The 18,713-nt window shown below is 38.6% G+C and overlaps 1 protein-coding gene across 5 annotated transcripts; it reads right to left on the bottom strand.

Annotated features, from left to right (window-relative positions):
- Nucleotides 1-128: 128 nt before the first annotated feature.
- trappc14 (trafficking protein particle complex subunit 14) lies at nucleotides 129-18,685 on the bottom strand. Of its 5 annotated transcripts, none has more exons than XR_004847219.2 (13): nucleotides 18,045-18,685; nucleotides 14,342-14,425; nucleotides 14,006-14,135; nucleotides 13,712-13,798; nucleotides 11,414-11,534; nucleotides 9,646-9,793; nucleotides 8,846-8,907; nucleotides 8,496-8,668; nucleotides 6,742-6,878; nucleotides 6,292-6,464; nucleotides 5,608-5,769; nucleotides 2,105-2,348; nucleotides 129-1,231 (listed from the first exon to the last, which is right to left on the bottom strand). XR_004847219.2 is itself a non-coding variant. In XM_023268881.3 (12 exons), the coding sequence occupies exons 1-12, from the start codon at nucleotides 18,474-18,476 to the stop codon at nucleotides 2,297-2,299; spliced, it is 1,761 nt and encodes a 586-aa protein (XP_023124649.1). In that variant the 5' UTR covers nucleotides 18,477-18,685; the 3' UTR covers nucleotides 129-2,296. The 5 variants fall into 5 exon arrangements, 3 of the variants coding, with proteins under 3 accessions (XP_023124649.1, XP_023124650.1, XP_054864045.1); XR_008600683.1 differs by having other exon boundaries at nucleotides 2,161-2,348; XM_023268881.3 differs by having other exon boundaries at nucleotides 129-2,348.
- Between the last annotated feature and the right edge of the window lie 28 nt (nucleotides 18,686-18,713).

Below are 18,713 nucleotides of genomic sequence, written 5' to 3'. Positions count from 1 at the left end.
TTTTTACTATTTTCTTCAGTGAAGAAGAATACTAAAGAAATCAGAACTATGAAATCAGTCCCAAATTTTGCAGTAAGACAATGAGTCTAAACTGTCTTAAAGAGAAAAAAAGACACAAAGATGGCTCATTCATTCCATTTTGATTTAATTTTTTGGTGTTTAATACACTTTTTCTGATGTTATGGTACGGGTACAGTCTCAACTACAGGATTTCATACTGTAGTAGCTATCATAGGAAGTGGGGACAGTTCAATGTGAGACAGATCTAAACCATGCACATATGGAAAATTATTGTAAAAAAAACCCAAAACAAAACAAGAATTTCCCTTTTGTCTCTAATAGTAAATGTTCTATAAACGTATGTGTCATGTAATTATTATGTATATTGTTTTAATAAGGTAAGTGAATAGCAAAAATATGTTTCAGATTCCATAATGTTTGCAGTTTTATTAAATATTTTAATGGTCTTAACTTATTATAGTGCCCATTTGATAATCAAATTCCAATGATTCGTACAACTCCTAATTCTCTGTGATCGAATGATTGAAACACATGCATTTTTGTCACAAAAAACAACCATGCATTTTGGTTCTTTCATAGATTTATTACGTGTGTCATAGAAATATGACAAAATCTGCTTGGTCAAAAAAATATATAGTTACTTAAAATATCAGTTTTGGTGATGTAGAAAGTTGTTCATTCAAATTTTCTCAGTGGCATTACTTCTTACTTTCTTATGAGTGATTAAAATTGACTACAGTTGCTGACCTCTGAGCCAATTCAAATAGGGCTCATTTGTTAAACTCATTAGAGTCCATCACATACACTATAATGGGAAAGTCTAAGAAGCTGAGTAGAGATCTGATGAAGCAAATGTATACTGTATATATAAAGTGCATGGTAAAGTGTTATTGTGTTATTGTCATAATCAAAAAGAAAATGTCTGGATGGTCAAGAGTCAACCACCAAAAAGTAGATGTGCACTGAATTTAGACTTTGCTGAAACATAGCTGTCGGTGTCCACAGTCAAGTGTGTTTTACATTGCCATGGGCTAAGAGGCTGCCATGCAAGAAGGAACCCCTTTCTCCAGAAACAATGCCCAGAAGCACGACTGAAGTTTGCTGCTGATCACATGGATAAAGAAAATGCCTTCTGGAGAAGGGTTCTGGAACAAGGTGGAACATCTAACTTTGACACTTACAGGCCCATCTCTTAAGACGTTCTCATTTTCTGTAAAAGATAGGGACAATAAAACAAACTTACTGGACTGGACCAAGTGACACTTCCATACGACTTTCAACATGGTAAAAGTCTGAACTGCACCTGGTCAAATTAATGAAAAGGCATGCACTGGCAATGGTACTTAAGTTATGTAAAGTGATTTATGGAAGGCTTTTCCACATACATTACACCAACAATACTGGCCCAAAAGCATCACAGAGAGGACAACATACACAATCTGTGTGTCAAAACAAAAACAAGCCTTACTCATCAACTTTGCTCTGTAATTTCATGTCAAACTGGCATGCCCTTAAAAACAAAATTTGACTGTGATAAAAACAGGCACTAACAGCTTACATGTATGATTCTCACAAATAATGAAGGTTGTTGAATTAATGTAATTCAAGTTTTTCTCTCACAAAATGTTAACAGAAGCTGAAGTTTAGTTTGCCGTTTCAAAGCAGCACTGGGCGTTGTTTCTACTGTAGACACAGAGGACTTACACTATAGATAAAAGTCACTGAAATCGTTTTCAGCCACTATTTAATATATGCTGAACACTTGGAGTTTGTGTTCTTTAACAACAAAATGAGGAGTATACAATGTAAAAGCTGCTGACAAACTGCTGTACTGGAGTACATACAGTACAGTACTTGGAGTGAATATGAAAGGTCAAACAAAAGACATAAACATTAATTAAAAAAATTTATTCTACAGAACTACAAACTTACAATCCAACATTATCAATAAATAAAGAGCTTATGGACAATTATACTCAACCAAAGCAACAGGTCTACTGTCTTACCAACATTCAAATTCTGTCCTATTTTAAAAATAAACTCAATATAGAAATCACTTCCTTTTAGAAAAGGCTACAACTACCTTCCTCCCTCCTCCTCTGTGCATGACATCGTCGCCACTCCATTTGGGTCAATTACATTTGTTTCCATTCATTACTGGATGACTCCATCCAGGTAGGGACTGCAGCATGTATCTCCTCCAAGCAGAAGATGAGACTCTGGTGGCTGGAATGGGCCTGAGGCTGCTCTGTGTTAAAAAGCCAACCAGGCACAACTACAGGGCTTGAATGTTTGGATCTGTAGTATATCCCTCCACTCCAGGCCATCTGACAGGAGAAACAAAGTGAGAACAGGTGTAACATGTTTTGATAAGTTTCAGTTCAGAATCTCACCAGAACTGTACCAGTGTATATGTTAGTTTCTAACACTCTTGTACCTGTTTTGTGTAGATATCTAAAATATAGTTCTTGTTCTGGCCATACTCAGTATAAACATTTCTTAGCATCCATTTCGTGTCTCACACTGGGAATGCCTTCAGTATGACCTCATCAAAAACTCTAATTGCACCCTACAAACCAGGACTCTGAAACTAAGCATGTCAGTGTTAAAGAGGGGTCTTATCCTTCTTTAAACAGGGCTTGCAGTAAGTTGACGGTTATTTGAAATACTCTTCACTACCAGCAGAAGTACCAACCAACATCCCTCGAGTGGCTCTCTGGTGGTTAAGCTCTGTCACTGGTTGCTTTGTCCTCAGTTTGCACCGTTCCTTGAGACAGTTCCTTCCTCTACATTATTCTACAGACACTCTACAGTTGTGAACTAAAGTTTACATACACCTGCAAGGACCATGTATCATCACTGTCATTAGTTTCCAGTGACTCCTACAACTATTTATTTTCTATGATGGAATGATTGAAACACATGCATCTTTGTTAGAAAAAAAATTAATGCTTCATGGTTCTTTTACAGGTTTATAAGAAGAAGAAGCCTTTATTGTCACCAATACATTACAGCATTGTGAAATTCTCTTTTTGCATATCCCAGCTGGGGTCAGAGTGCACAGGGCCAGCCATGGCATAGCACCACTGGAGCAGGTAGGGTTAAGGAACTTACTCAAGGGCCCAACAATCACAGCACTAGGGCTCAAACCTCTGATCTTCCAAACAGTAGTCCGAAGTCTTAACTGTTTAGTAACCACTGCCATTATTACAAGTCTTTTTCAAACATGACAACATCCACTGGGTCAAAAATATACATACAGCAATACTAATATTTGGTTAAATGTTCCTTGGTCAGTTACGCCTCAATTAGGTGCTTTTGGTAGCTGTCAACAAGCTTCTGCAAGCTTTCGGTTGTATCTTTGACCACTCCTCCCGACAGAATTGGTGCAGTAGTGAAAAGCGAACTAAATTTGTTCGCTTTTTGACACAGACTTGCTTCTTCATCACAGTCCACAGATTCTCGATGGGGTTCAAGTCAGGACTTTGAGGAAGCCACTAATTCAGGCCTGATTTAGCCATTTCTTTACCACTTTGGATGTGTGTTGTCTTGTTGGAACACCCCATTGCATCCAAGACCTAATCTTCTGGCTGATTATTTTAGGTTTTCCTGAAGAATTTGGAGGTGACCCACCTTCCTCATTATTTCATTTGCTTTGTGTAAAGCACCAGTTTCACTGGCAGCAAAACAGATCCAGAGAATAATGCTGCCACCACCACCATGCTTGATGGTAGGTTTGGTGTTCTAGAGGTTAAAGGCCTTCTCTCATCCAAACACATTTCTGGTCATTATGGCCAAATACCTTGTTTTTGTTTAATCTGTAGTGTACTAAGCAGCAGAATAACAATTTACTGTTGGGCACATTCCAAAATAGCATACATAAAACATTTCTCAAAGCTGTAAATTTGACAGGAGGCCATTTGAGAAGACAGCTAACCCAAAATATTCATCCAAATGGAACACCAAACTCGGATGTTTAAAATGACTATTGTGCACCTGGAGACAAGTGTTTGTTGACGGATGAACACACATGAGACACAAACTCTCCATTTTCTCTCTGTTACAGCCATAAAAGACACAAAAAAGAATTTAAAAGTCACTAAAGTTTTATCTTAAAGATAAAACTTTATTCATTAATATCCTTAGTATTAATTAACAAAATTGTTGTGCCTGGTATTGCTCAGAAAAACAAATGACATAAGAAATGCAGTGCCTAAAAAGTGATAAGTAAAAAGCAAAATCTTCAGCATGCATACTTCTAAGATCTTATTTTTCATACTGTTGAATGCATATGCTTGTATTACTGGTTATATTAGAAGTTTCTATCATGTATCCTGAAATTCCACCATTGCTATGCATGTCTACACTTTTGGTATTCTCAGGAATTGTAAGAGATAAACATATCACATTTGAAGTGATTTAAATCACATGTTCAGTGGGATTTTTAGATCTGTAATCATAGTAGATGTTTAAGAGAGTAGTAGTGAAATTTCTGACCTCTCATTGACAGTGAAGCTCAAGAACACCCCTTGAAATAAACACATTCATGACTGGTTAGATGCTGATGTTGAATTTAGCTCCAAAGAACTTTCTGTATAAAAGAAAATCACTGGAATGCAAATTAAGCTTTTTTCTTTGTTTTGCTTAAATTGTGTTTTTGGGGGGCTTTTCCATTGTTAAAGTTTTGGGCTCTTTGTCCTTTCACGATGGACTTTTAGTTCCTTTGTTTCTACTTTGAGAGAGGTTTTCTTAAGTATCAGGCTTCTTACATGAACTTTTAAGATGCAACGGTGCAAATGTTTTCTTTGCAACTATGAATTTTGAGTCAAAGCGTATTATACTCTAGGCCATTTTTTCAACACAACTATGCAAAGATGCCATCCTGTCTCTGAGTTCCTGAACCAACTCATCCAACAGAACTTGCAACACACCCTGCTGCAGCCTCTCTCTCCTGCTGATGTTGCTTACTGATCCTATAGCCTCAATATGCAAGTTTAATTTTCTCTTTGCAAAATGGGTGAATTTAGATATTACGAGTGGCTTCTCAGTTTCAAAGTTGTTCTATATTGAGCACTGCTCTATCATCTGGTTCCAGTGATGACTGCCAGATCTGGGCATAGTGGTAGTTGATCCTAGTGCTGTTTTGTCACACATGACGTGACCACAGAATTTTCCTTCCAGAGGACCTTTTCTTTGTCAGTGTGATTAGCAGCAAACTTCAGACGAGCTTTAGGGTGCTGTTTCTCAAGAAAAGGCTTCCTTCTTGACAGCAGCCTTGTAGCCCATGGTGATCATGACTGTCGACACTGAAATCTGTGTACCAGGAGTCTCTATTTCATTGTAGATCTGCTATTTGGTGATTTTTGGTTGACTCTTGATCATCCTGACCAATTTTCTCTCAGCAGCAAGTAATAGCTTGCGTTTTCTTTATCACCAAAACTGATACTTAAAGTTGCTGTATGTATATTTTTAACTCAGCAGATTTTGTCATATTTCCAGAGGACTGTAACTCTATCTGGATAAAAAACAAACCTTATTAAAATAGTATCATGGGACACTGTTCAAGTATAAAAGCTGTTTGCTTACCTGATGTGTGCCTCTAGGTTTGGTTCCAGCACTAACACCTTACACTGTCTCTTGGCTATTTTTGCCAGTGGAATGAGGGAATGGTCATTGGATGAGAAGAGGGCTCTGCCCACAGATCCTATAAGTGGGGTCATGGCCTGACATTCCATTGCTTCGTCTGACCTGTAGCCAACAGAGACATCATGTCATGAACATTGTGGTAGACAGGAATGTACAGGACTCTCTGAAAATGCCTCTACTGTCCTGTACAAGCCGTCTATCTTAGAATGACACTAAACTTATTTTGATGCATTAACACAATTACAGCCAGCTAACCTCTTGCACTATTATAATGAGTTGCACGTTTTTAAAGCTAAGAAAGAAAGGTGAAAAGGTGTGGAAAAAAGGAAACAACTGAAATACTAAACAATAGACATGACAGCCAGCTGCGGCACTCATTCCCGCAGTGGCTAATGCCAACAAGAAGTACCACCTCACTGATAGTTGGAAGCAAATCATATATATCCATTAAGAAGTCTATTTAGAATGATTTTATTAATGTTGTTTTTAAAACAGCCTCTAAAACTTCAGTTTCAGACGCTTAAAGTTATATCAGAGATGTCAACATGTTTCTTCATGTCCTATTTCCAGACTTTATAGAAAGATATTCAAAGCAGCCAGCTGCTGCACACCAGTCCCTCATACCTGAAGTAGCGTGACCTGGATGGATGTTGGTGGGAAAAGCTTTGAGACTGGCTGAGATCATGTTGCACAGGGCTGGATGATAATGGAGAGCTCCTTGGGGATGACTTAAGCTCCATGAGAGAAGTGGACACAGAGGCTGTAAACTGCAGCTTTAGTTTCATATGCTGGCTCATCTACAGTGTTATCATGGAAGAGGAGAGAGATGGACAAGATGGAAGAGTATTATAGCTATATGTAGCAGTTCTCTTTTGGTCAACAATTGCTGGTTTAATGCACCTGTAGACTCACACATTTATAATAAAGTCATTGTATTGTATTGCATTGTATTTAAAGATCCCATTTGGTGAAAATCCATGTTTACTGTGTAGTTCAAGAAAGAAAGAAAGAAAGAAAGAAAGAAAGAAAGGTATTTATCTTAAAAGGAAGGAGTGACATTATTTCCTTTGGTACCTCAAAAAGTCCTGTTCTGACAATTTGGAAGGCAACTGTGAAGGAGAGGGTAGAACCTTTTCTACACTGTCCCAGGTTGTTGAGGGGAGACCGGCACACCACTGCTCCCACACTGTGGTCTAGCTGACTTGTAGGAGCTGGAGGATAGATGGATGGATGGATGGATGGATGGATGGATGGATGGATGGATGGATGGATGGATGGATGGATGGATGGATGGATGGATGGATGGACAACAGGGAGAGAGCAGGTAAGAAAAAAAGTTGGAAAGAATGAGAAATCAGATCAGATTAAATATCAGCTATGGGCATGGACGACTCAGAAAATTTGCTATACAAACATTACTCCTGGGAAGATGACATTTATGGATGGTTCTGTGATTGCAAATTTGTATGACCAAACACTGGTTTCGAGAAGCTCAGCAAGACAGCAGTTTTTTTCCAACATGACAGTGATCCCTAATTAGGGGTGCAAATTTTAAACAGTTTCTTTAACTTAAAGTCAGCTACATTTACAATCAATAAGTGATTAACTCTTGAAATCAGTTAATCAACTGACAATGTTTGCTGCAAAACCAACTCAGTTACATTTGAAATTTGAAGAATGAATAAACACCTGGTTACATTAATTAAATGAAACAGCAAAAAATCATTACTTCATTCAAAACTGCTATTTAGCCAGTAGCTCAACAAAATCCAAATGACTAAACACAGCAAAATTGCTACAGTCTTCCACAATTAATAGCCTGTGGCAGGAATGGCTACTGGAGGTGAACCTATGTCTGTCAGCGAGAGAAACATTGATGTCATCCTGGAAGGGAATGATGAGCTTCTGGCAAACCATAAAGGTCACTTCTAGGGACTTGACTCCTGATCTCTTAATTCCTAGTCACGTGTAGACAACTCATTCTGTAGTACATAATCTCTGGCTTCACCTTACTGTCACTCTCCTATAGTGGAAAAAATTACATTGACTTGCTTGTGTTTCTTTAAACCAGTCACAATCGTGTTGGACAGGGCTAAGCCAAGGATACTGTGACTGTCTGCAAAACTGTGAAGAAGGGAAACTTGTTTTGGTTAAATAGTTTCAAGTTTCAGTTTCAGTTTCACTTAGTCATCACAATGGCTAATACCCCACAAAAGAAAATGCCACAAACCAATAAAAGATGTCTGATGACTTTGTGATGAAGACTTTTAACAAAAAAGCCATACATAGTAGAGGCTACACAGGTGCATATACTTTTCCTCTGGAGGAGGTCTCGAGACTCCTGCAGAGCTTTATTAAACCAATATCACCAATATGTATGAATGTTGAAGATTGACTGTGCCACCAAATATTGAAGGAGATACACAAGAAAAGAATATGAAAGAATACAGGCCGGCTTTTAATTTTTTTGTCTGTGTCTGGGCCTTGCTTGGTATACACAGCAGCTACCACCCTTGACTGGTGAGTTTTGAACTCGTTCTTTGCTATTGTTAGCAACGGGGACACTACCAAAACCATGGATTTTCCACCAACTGTCTTTGTTGACCCTAACTAACTCACTGGAGACAATCAGTCATGCTTGGAAAATGAAACTTTTTATATAACCAGTAGGCAAGTACACAAGAACATCCCTGTTAGAAAGCAAATGTTACAACTGATTCTTTGTAAATCTTCATTGGAAGAATTAAGTAGCTAGACCAAAAATAATGAACCGAGGTCTTACATATATGAAGAAAATAGGAAGAGAGAAGATGTGATATGCAGCTCACCCTCAGAATTCCATATCAGACGAATGGCCAGGAAATCCTGCAAGTTGTTCAGCAGTGTGTATTTTACCCAGAAGTGCTCCAGAGGGCTAACAGTTGTGGGACTGGAAGCTGTCATCACCAGCAGAGGACGATGTATGCGGATACTAGGCAATGAGTAAAAAGTAGAGATGTATCTGGAGAGAAAGAAAAAAGTATTTGCATTTTCTGTTATGCATCTTTCCATAGCAGGAAATGCATGAGACCCAGTGGCAAAAGATATCTGAGCAAACACACAAAAATATAGCGAATAGACTGTTATGTATTATTAATATACATAAAGGTCTTCTAAATGGCTGCATTTCAAATGTTACCTCATGAAAGGAAGTGTTGGTGTGTGCCATTGTAACACAGCCAGCAATGGGACTTCCAAACCCTATAAAGACATGGTTATTAAGACACATGATTTCATACATGAAATTTGAACATAGAACATGGCAGGATTAGAATGTGTATCTTATGAAAAACTCTTGTCTGGGTATCAAAGTGTGATGCATTGATGCATCATAATTCCATGTGCCATAGCACATTGTTGCTCAAAAATCATTTCTTATTACACTGTACTTTAATTTGGCTCAATCTCAAGTATACCGTTCTCCTGCAAGAAATAAATACTAGAGCATTAAGCGTGGATTACTTTACTGCAGAAAATAATCTTTCACAAAAACATGGTTTCATCTTGTTTAAGTAATGTCTGGTAAATGTCTAGCTGTATCGGGAAATTATTGAGATTTTTAAAAAAAAAAAATTACATTGTATATTTGCGATTCATTTTAAAACCTTTCCTCATCACAAGAAACCAATACATTTAGTACTGAGAGCCACAGATGGGGTACCAATGAGTGGCAGACAAACATATTGTTTGGGCTTTTCAAAGGATTTGTTGACAGTAATAACAACAGAGCATAACATTATTCTTATCTTTATGATACATGAAGCAGCCATGGTAGCTGTAAAACATTTTCTATTTAGAACTCAGAGTGCAAGCATCAGTAGCTCTAACCCTATATGATGATGTGCAGTGGTAGTGTATTTGTTTTCACAACAATGTACATGACTGATGATATGATTTTCTTAGTCATCAGCCAACACACCCTCAATCAAGTCTTCGCACCTCACTGGAGTCCTCTTCTCTTTTTTCTTCTAAATGCAGCTGGAATAGGAAGTTCTGTTCTTCCAGGGCACTGAGCATGCTGGGTAAATGTGATGATTTGCTGTCTATCCGACAGAATGAAGTCATGGTGATCTCCGCTGATTGGTGGCTTTGGTGGAGAAGTGAAAACAAAGAAGCGTTTGTTAGGAAATTTTAAATTCTAATTGAGCTAATGACATTTTGTGTACAAATGGAGTACTGCATATACTAACAGCATTTGTTCATGCTGGTCTGCTGAATCAGACATTTTTGTTTCATCACTACTCTTCATATAAGAGACATTTCTGTCGTGCAATTTACTGGTGGCATTACATTCTGGGGATGGTGTTTACTATTATTTACTAACTGGAGCAAGCAGCTACATGGTGTTTTTTTTCTGTCAGTTGTTACTGACAGAATAAACAAAAACCACCTCCAACAGACGTTGGTGCACCACAGCATTATCTTCATGACAACAACAATGCAGAAGCCCATCGGTTGCATTCGTTACAGTGGCACCAAAAAGAGGAGTGAAAACCTTTCGGTGCATCTAAATGAAAAAATGAGGCGCACCAGTGCAACCAATGTAAAAAGTTGGTCCAAAGGCCTATGTTCTAGAATTCAGCCTTTTATAGTTCAGTAATACCTATTTAACAATGTGCTTTTTTGAATGCTCAGAGGGGCAGGAGCTCTTTCTGTCATTTAATTTGCCAGCCAGGATATAGTATATCAACAGTTGGTACATAAAACGTGCATGTCTTTATTAATATATAACTTTCTACTTTTGTAATGTACTTGTTAATCTGGCATAGCAAAAGCCATGTTAGCAGTTCTGAGAGGCTGTACGTAGGTAGAATAGTGCTTTCGGATCATGTCAAACATTAGTTTGCTCACACACTTTTTAGCTTAATATTTAAGCATGCTTATATTTGCTAATCATTGCTAAACATAACAGAAGTTGATGGAAACAGTAATTTGGACATAAATGAAAGCACTGCATAAATTAAAAACTTGATAAGATGATGGTGCTGGATGAAAAGTTAGAACAATTTATCCTCGGTAAAAACAAATCGTATTTTCGTACCAAATTTTATGACAATCCAATCAATAATTTTAACATGTTAACATGCTGGAAGTGGAAAAGGGAAAGTCGAAAGTTGAAAGATTACCAAGTCATGTCAATATGTTTGCTGGTATACACTATGCTACATGAATGATAAGGTTCAGAGCAATCAAGGGATGACAGTGTGAAGAGACATGAGGGATTTTCAAAACATGTTGGAAGTGATTTATTTGTTTATTGTCAGTGGCTCAGGTCTCCAATGATATCAATCACCCTTGTTGTCAGTTTAAGTCCATACACTTGCTTGAACTTTCTTGAATTTTACAGATCCAGTTTTCAAGACTAAAAAAAAAAACAAAGTGACATTGGGAAAGCTGGATTTCTTTGCACAGCAGTGAGGTTGCATAAACAGCACCCTGTGTAGACAGGCTATATATATCTTACTGAATTGGACTTGTGCTCCTAACTGTTCTTTGATAATTGAAAGGCAAGTCCACTCTGATGTGCTGCAGGCTATAATGCTCCTTCTCTAATGACTGGGGTGTTTCGCTTGCTAAGGAATGTGTAAACGTAAAAAAGTGCCAAGCAATTTCAGTGCAACAAGCCCCGCTTGTTTCACATGTTAAGTCTAATGCTCCCTCGCTTACAGAGCATTTAACAGTAAACAGTGAGTGCACATGTACTTACCAGACATTGTCAACTATAAGAACTGAGCCATCTGGCATCATGGGGAGGTATGATGAGTTATAGTTTGGAAGGATCTTCACATCTCTGACACACATATCCTCTTGAGAGCAGCTGTTCAACACTGAGGAGAGAAGAAAAGCAGTTGGCAAAACCGGTACTCATTAGTTGTTCGGCCAGTATTCAAATTCCAATTACAGGTGTTGGGGTGTACTGACAAAGCATTAGTGAAGCAACATTTCAGTGTTTTGGTGGTGTTTACAAGTTTTTTTTTTTTTAAGGGAAATATTTTGACATGTCACATCAGAAAAGTCACAGGTGTGAATGATGAAATGAGTTAATGCTGCAAGCACCGAGGATTAAGCCCCACAGCTTCGTGCACATCGGAACGCACTGCAATCAAGAGGTTATATTTCCATGCATATTATTCCTGTTTGCTGTTATAATTTCTAAAGGAACAATAGTATACATCAGAAGTGAGTATGCTCCTCTGCAACATCACTGCATTAATTTGAAGTTGAACAAAAGGGTATTTTCTCTTATCAAAACTTTTCAACCAAAAGCTTAAATTTGCAATATTACAAGTGCAGGCTTTGAAGTAGGACATAACAAAAGTCATTGCACCTTTAATTACTGAGACTCACATCTATTATTTGTCAATTCATTGTATATCAACCTGTCTTTTTGATGACAGATGCAGTCTTCTTTTGGCATGGAGGTTACCGGTATTCAAACTGTGGAGATGCTCTGCTGTTAGCGGAGTTGCACTGCTCTACGTATGGCTTTAAAATATCCAGAGTTCAATTCAAGTCAATTGCCATTCTTGGTTTTCCTTTTTTCTTCTGTAGAAACTCTGTAGTGTCCAGACAGCTCATCTAGTCAAGCAGACAACCTATGAATTACAAACTGCCGCTGTAATGGCAATGGATGTATTCTAAGCCATGACTTGATTTGCTGCACGTTGTTACCCGTCTCTCGTCACCCACTTTGTCATTTCAAAACTGTTACTTGTAATAAAGGCAAATACCCAAAACATAATCTAAAACAAACAAAAAAAAAAAAAAACCTTGAATGATTTTGGCAGTATGCTTTGGATCTTCTGCCAAGATTTTTAGTATAACCACATCTACATCTCTAAATGTCATGATCCCAAACGCTATTTGCACTCATGCAGCCCCAAATCATAACTCCCACCTCTGGGCTTCACTGTCAGGACTATGCATTCATTTTGGCAGTCCTGACCAGGGTTCAAAGGTACTAGAGTCAAACAAATATATCTTGACCCTCTCTGACCAAAGATTCATCACGCTTCTTCTTTTCATGTTAGGAAGCAAAGTTTGATGTAGCAATTTTGTGCCGAAGAGTTACCAAGGGTTTTTTTTCTTGGTCATGAGAGTAATGCTCTGCTTGTCAACTTAGAAACAATACAATCATTGAAAGGTCATCATTTTATTTTAATCATCTGACATTAAGTGCTGTTGCACTGGGGGTGTACTAATTTCTGTTGTATACTGTATATATCATGCTGAAGGTTGTGTGTCTAATATTCCTCTGTGTGCATGCCAGAATGCCAATTTGACCTTTGTTTGCAAAGAGCGTTAAATCAAAGATGTTCTCTTCCTCTGTAATGCGCTTATCACTTTTGCTCTCATATTTGTAAGTCAGAAAGCTGTCTCTGCAAGGAAGGAAAAAACACATAAACACTCAGGTCTAACTTTATAATGAGAGACTGAATTGTATAAGGTGAACAAAGACTGTAACTGTTTTCACTTTCAGTTCCACTGAATTTCTACAGCTGGTATGGGTAAGTGTTACTGTATTTCTTTAGCTCTTTGTTTTAGGAAGGCACAAGTCCCATACGTATACATAAGTTAATTGCAATAAAAAAACCTTGAATTTATGTTTCTGTAGAATTTTCACAAAATCAGAATTTTAAGCTGTGAAAAAAACCTGGTGTTTCCCATGGTGTTTCAAGATTTTTTTCTTTAAGATCTAGACTCCAAAATAAGACATAAAACAGCCTTGTCATGTTCAGTCCTCAAACTAATCTTTATGTTATCATATTGTATACAAGACCAATTGACCAAATTTTGGTCTTCACGATCAGAAGGTCTGTGTGCCTACTTTAGTCTATTTGCTGTTCAAATAGTTGTTCTCCAGCTAATGCGGACATTATTTTAGGACAGGTAAGTCACTAGCTAGTTTGGGGACTATCTGGCGTTCAGAAGGTGCTCTAATAAATCGAGTACTGTGTCGTTGTGTGTCTACATGTGTGCATGTGTGTGAGAGCTCCTGGTCTACCCTTGAGGACAGTGAGGTGTTTTCCAGAGATGGTCATCTGCTGACACTGGACACTGGGAGGTGGAAGAACATCCAGAGTGGTGCTGACTGATAATGAAAACAAGTCACAACATGTGTTCAGCAGTCACTGTCAGACATTTATATCGAAATCAAATCTGTAATACATGAGAACAGACTTTGCATGTCAGACTCCAACCCCACCACAGCAATTCTTTGGTCCTGAAATCTGACAATTTCCAGGCTCTACATGTGTACAGAACTCATGCTTGGTGTTGAAAGACTGTGCGTCTGTACCCTGTGTCTTGAAGGTGCTCAGGTTTTGTTTGAAGGTGTGAGTTGGACTCCTGAGCTGCAGAAGAGTCAGACAGTCATATTCCCTTAATTCCCCCTTGTCCTCCTCCTGCTTCCATACAGTCACTACAAACTGATGTAACAGAGATGCAGGCGAACACACAACAGGGACAGGCATTATTATGTCCTTCATTACATGTTAGACAAAGGACCACAACTATCACAACCACAGAACAGACACAGACAAAAACACTTCCAAATGTAAATCATTTCATTGCATGCATTGTCATACAATACATATTGTCCTATTTTGTACATATGCATGAAGGTATGTGTGACCTTGGCTTTGTTTGTGCTGATTGGCAGTTTCTCCAAAGATACAGTGAGACAGAAGATAACTTGGTCATCCAGCACCAGAGCAGACTGCAGGAGGACAAGCAAATAACAAAATGTTAGCTTGGCTTACAAATTTGTTTAATATATATAGCATAAAAAATATAAATAAATCAGATATGGTCTCACTTTATTTATCCACCTGATGCACACACAGAAGCCTTGATAATGTTTCGTAAAATGCAGAGACAGAGAGAGACAGACAGACAAAAAGCAAGCATAAAAACAAATTTTAAGAAAAATGTAACAGAATGCTGCAGCTCTTTTAGAAATGGCAACCAGAGAGAGCCTTTGGCATTTTAAAATACATAAATGCGACAACTAGCTTTCCACAATTAATTCCAGGCAGGACCTAAATCAAATCAATATTTGATGTGACCATTCTTTACTTTGAATACAGCACCAGTGCTCCAAGTTTTGCTTGTACACAGTTTTTAAAGATACTTGGCCCTTGGGCTTGTTGTCATGCTGCAGAAAGAACTGGAGTGAGTGGCTCTGTTGAAGTGTGAGGGGTATTTTCCTGACATGATTTGGGTCAACTTGTCAACCTAGCAGGAAAGGTAACTGCAAATCCACACAAAGTTGTTCTAAGTGATCACATTTGTTCTATAATGAAAATTCTCTATCCTGATAGGAGTGGTTAATGCCTCCCCCCATCTCTAGGACACAAGGTGTTAGGAATAATTGTTTGATAAGTATGAAAACAATGTGAATTATCAGCTATGGATCATTGCAGTCATCACATCTTAACCCCATGGAAGAATTTGGACATATTGAATAGGATAATCCACATATAAAAAAAACGTGCTTGTTGTCCATCGTTTTGTAGCCAACAGCTGGTCACTACTAAACATTGGAGGCACAGGCTGCTTTGATAACCCTGTAACTACCTCATGTGTTTCCAAGTAAAACTGGCTAGTCTTCAACTGTGACAATTCACACACATTTAGTATCTTTTAGTTCATAGATGGATCATTCTGTGTCAACTCAGCAAAGGTGGCTGCTTGACCATCTCAGAACCTGTTGAAACTTTGTAGGAATGATCTTTGGCATCTGAAACTGAAATATGCTCATTTTTTAAAGCTCAAATTGCACGATTTTCATAATTTTTCACCCACTGGAAATTTTCATTAATCATTTGCAAGTTGGAAATTGAACAAGATGACACTTTCAGATGTCCATATCTTTCGAAGTATATGTCCTAGAGTCTTTACATTCTCATTAGATGTTCAGAAGTTTCTGGTGAATGGAGAGAATACTGCAGCAAATACTAGCAATCAAGACTCAATGTTTTAAGACCTCTCAAATTCATGATTTGTTTAAAAATCTCAGATAAAGTGCATTTTAAATTGGAAAAAATTTTAATGCATAGGATTGTTTGACCAATTTTATTGTGAGAATACTATCTGACTGACACCGCTCAGAAAGCTTCCATATGTTAGTAGAAATGGGAGTTATGGATAAACAAAATTGACACAGGTAAAAAAGTAATTCATTTCCAAAAGGCCTGATGAACATCTTGATTTCTGAGTAGGTTGATGAAATTTGGGATGGTAAGAGTTGGAAATATAATCTACTTGTGTGTCAGCTTTCAATATCCTTCCATAATGCCTTCATGCTAAAACCATTCTGCTCCTGACCTTACATATGTGTCCATTCATTGTTGCATGAACAAGATGACTCACTAAAAAAAAATGTATACCCACATTAATTACTTAATTTATCAATGTGATTAATGTATGCATGGATTACACTGTTCATGTGAGTGCTGTTTAATACATACAGTCTTGTCCATTAATATTTGGACTTTGACACTATTTTCAGCATTTCATCTCTGTACACCACTACAATGGATTTAAAATTAAACAATCAACATGCGCTTTAAGTGCAGACTTTCAACTTTAATTTGAGGGTAATTACATCCAAATCAGGTGAACGGTGGAGGAATTGCAACACATTTTATATGTGTCCTCCACCTTTTTAAGGGACCAGAAGTAATTGGACAATTAGCTGGTCAGCTGTTCCATGGCCAGATGTGTGTTATTCCTTCATTATTTAATTTATAAGGAGCAGCTAATAGGTCTAGAGTTCATTTCAAGTGTGGTATTTGCATTTGGAATCTGGTGAGGTCAGCCCTCAATATGAAGTCCAAAGAGCTGTCACTATCATGAAGCAAGCCATCATTAGGCTGAAAAATCCAAATAAACCCATCAGAGAGATGGCAAAAACTGAGCTCAGCAACGCCAAAAGTTCCTGAAGACCACAAGTGTGGTATATGACAGAAGAATCCTTTCCCTGGTCAAGAAAAACCGCTTCACAACAGTTGGCCAGATCAAGAACACTGTCCAGGAGGTAAAAGTCAACAATTAGGAGACCAAAGTGACCAGAGTGAATACAGAGGGTTCACCACAAGGTGTAAACCACCTCAAAACAGGAAGGTCAGAGTAGAGTTTGTCGAAACACATCTAAAAGAGCCTGTGCAGAACTGGAACAGCACCCTATGGACAGATGTGACAAAGATCAACTTGTACCAGAATAATGGGAAGAGAAGAGTCTGGAGAAGGGAAGGAACTGCTCAAGATCCAAAGCATACCACCTTATCGATGAAGCATGGTGGTGGCGGTATTATGGTGTGGATGTGTCTGGTTGCCAATTGAACTGGTTCTCTTATATTTATTGATGATGTGATGGCAGATAAAAGTAGTGGGATGAATTCTGAAGTGTTTCGGGTAATATTATCTGCTCACATTCAGTCAAATGCTTCAGAACTCAGTGGACGGTGCTTCACGGTGCTGATGGACAATGACCTGAAGCATACTGCAAAAGCAACCAAAAAGTTTTTTAAGGTAAAGAAGGGGAATGCTCTGCGATGGTCAAGTCAATCACCTGACCTGAATCCATGTGAGCATGCATTTCACTTGTTGAAGACAAAACTAAAGTGAAAATGCCCCAAGAACAAGCAGGAAGTGAAGACAGCAGCAGTAGCGGCCTGGCAGAGCATCACCAGAGACCAAACCCAGCGTCTAGTGATATCTATGGGTTCCAGACTTCAGGCTGTCATTGACTGCAAAGTATTTGTAACCAAATATTAAAAGTGACATTTTGATTTAAGATTATGTTAGTTTGTCCACTTACTTTCGGTCCCTTCAAAACCTTGAGGGCACTGATTTGGATGTAAATACCCTCAAATTAAAGCTGAAAGTCTGCACCTGAAGCACATCTTGACTGTTTCATTTCAAATCCATTGTGGTGGTGTACAGAACTGAAATGCCGACAACTGTGTCAAAGTCCAACTATCAATGGACGTGACTGTATACTCTATAGGTAGGACTTCCTTTTTGTCTGCAGCCTGGTAGACAGATAGGTGGAAGCTGGAGCTGGTTTAAAGTCCCTGAGGGCTTGACTAACTGGTCAAGTCGGGACACATCTGCACCAAGTGTGCTGTAACAGGCAGAAGAAAGAAAAACTGAAGAAACTGAGCATGAAAACAGAGCACAATCAATGTAGACAGGAAATCCACTGTGGTTTGAACTCAGGAAATGCGTGAAGGTAGCGTCTTTCACAATGTAGATAGGCTAATAATGTCTAGTGAGAGTAGGCAGTTTTGAAACATCTCATACAATACACGTCATTTGTATATCCCTCTTACCTTCACTTGTTCCCTTCCAAGCTGTATCTCACCACTGGGCGTGAAATTGTGGCTGAGAAGCGGTATACATTGTCGAAAGGTCCGGTTGTCTGTGGTTAGAGCCTCACTGTCCCCGGCTCTCACTTCCACACTGTCTTCACTGCTGCTGCTCCGGAGGTCTACCGGGGACTCACCGGGTGTCTGCAGTTCGCTCTCGGCGACGCACACACTGGCCAGAGCCGTCAAAGAATCCGCTAGGTCTTTCCAAGGTAGAATACCAGAGCCACCATCCTTCTCTCCGGCTCTCCGAGACCGCATTACTAGCAGGAACTGCACAGTCTCCCCGAGGTAGACGTGGTTTCGCCGCGGAAGAGTCGTATACTTCGCAGCATCTGACATACTCGAAATTTGGGTGGCAGGAAAATACATGAAGCACTCGCATTGTGACTCCATCGTTAAAACCACAAATTGACGGTTAACGACCCGCTGCAGGGTAATATGTAACGGTTTTTCATTAATGCAAAGTTTAATAAAGCACGTATGTGACGTGTGCTTTAGGAGTTGCGAATCACTATACCATTTTCTATCACAAAGAACACAGTTAAAGTCACAATCAAGTGATACATTTGCACCTTCCTCGGTTTCCTGCCACAAATATACAAGTACCAGGACGGTTAGTCGATGCCAGAA

This window comes from Amphiprion ocellaris, chromosome 23 (genome assembly GCF_022539595.1).
Source record: "Amphiprion ocellaris isolate individual 3 ecotype Okinawa chromosome 23, ASM2253959v1, whole genome shotgun sequence".
In the NCBI taxonomy this organism is placed as follows: domain Eukaryota; kingdom Metazoa; phylum Chordata; class Actinopteri; family Pomacentridae; genus Amphiprion; species Amphiprion ocellaris.
This window is presented reverse-complemented; position numbering and strand designations above follow the sequence as displayed.

Bases quoted from the DNA above. Each gene is read 5' to 3' on its own strand.
- trappc14 (XM_023268881.3), bottom strand. From the start codon at position 18,476: ATGGAGTCACAATGCGAGTGCTTCATGTATTTTCCTGCCACCCAAATT. The intron at 6,465-6,741 runs GTACCAAAGGAA...ATAACACTGTAG, and splicing joins TCAGAACAGGACTTTTTGAG to ATGAGCCAGCATATGAAACT. The intron at 5,770-6,291 runs GTATGAGGGACT...TGTTGGCTACAG, and splicing joins TCCAGGTCACGCTACTTCAG to GTCAGACGAAGCAATGGAAT.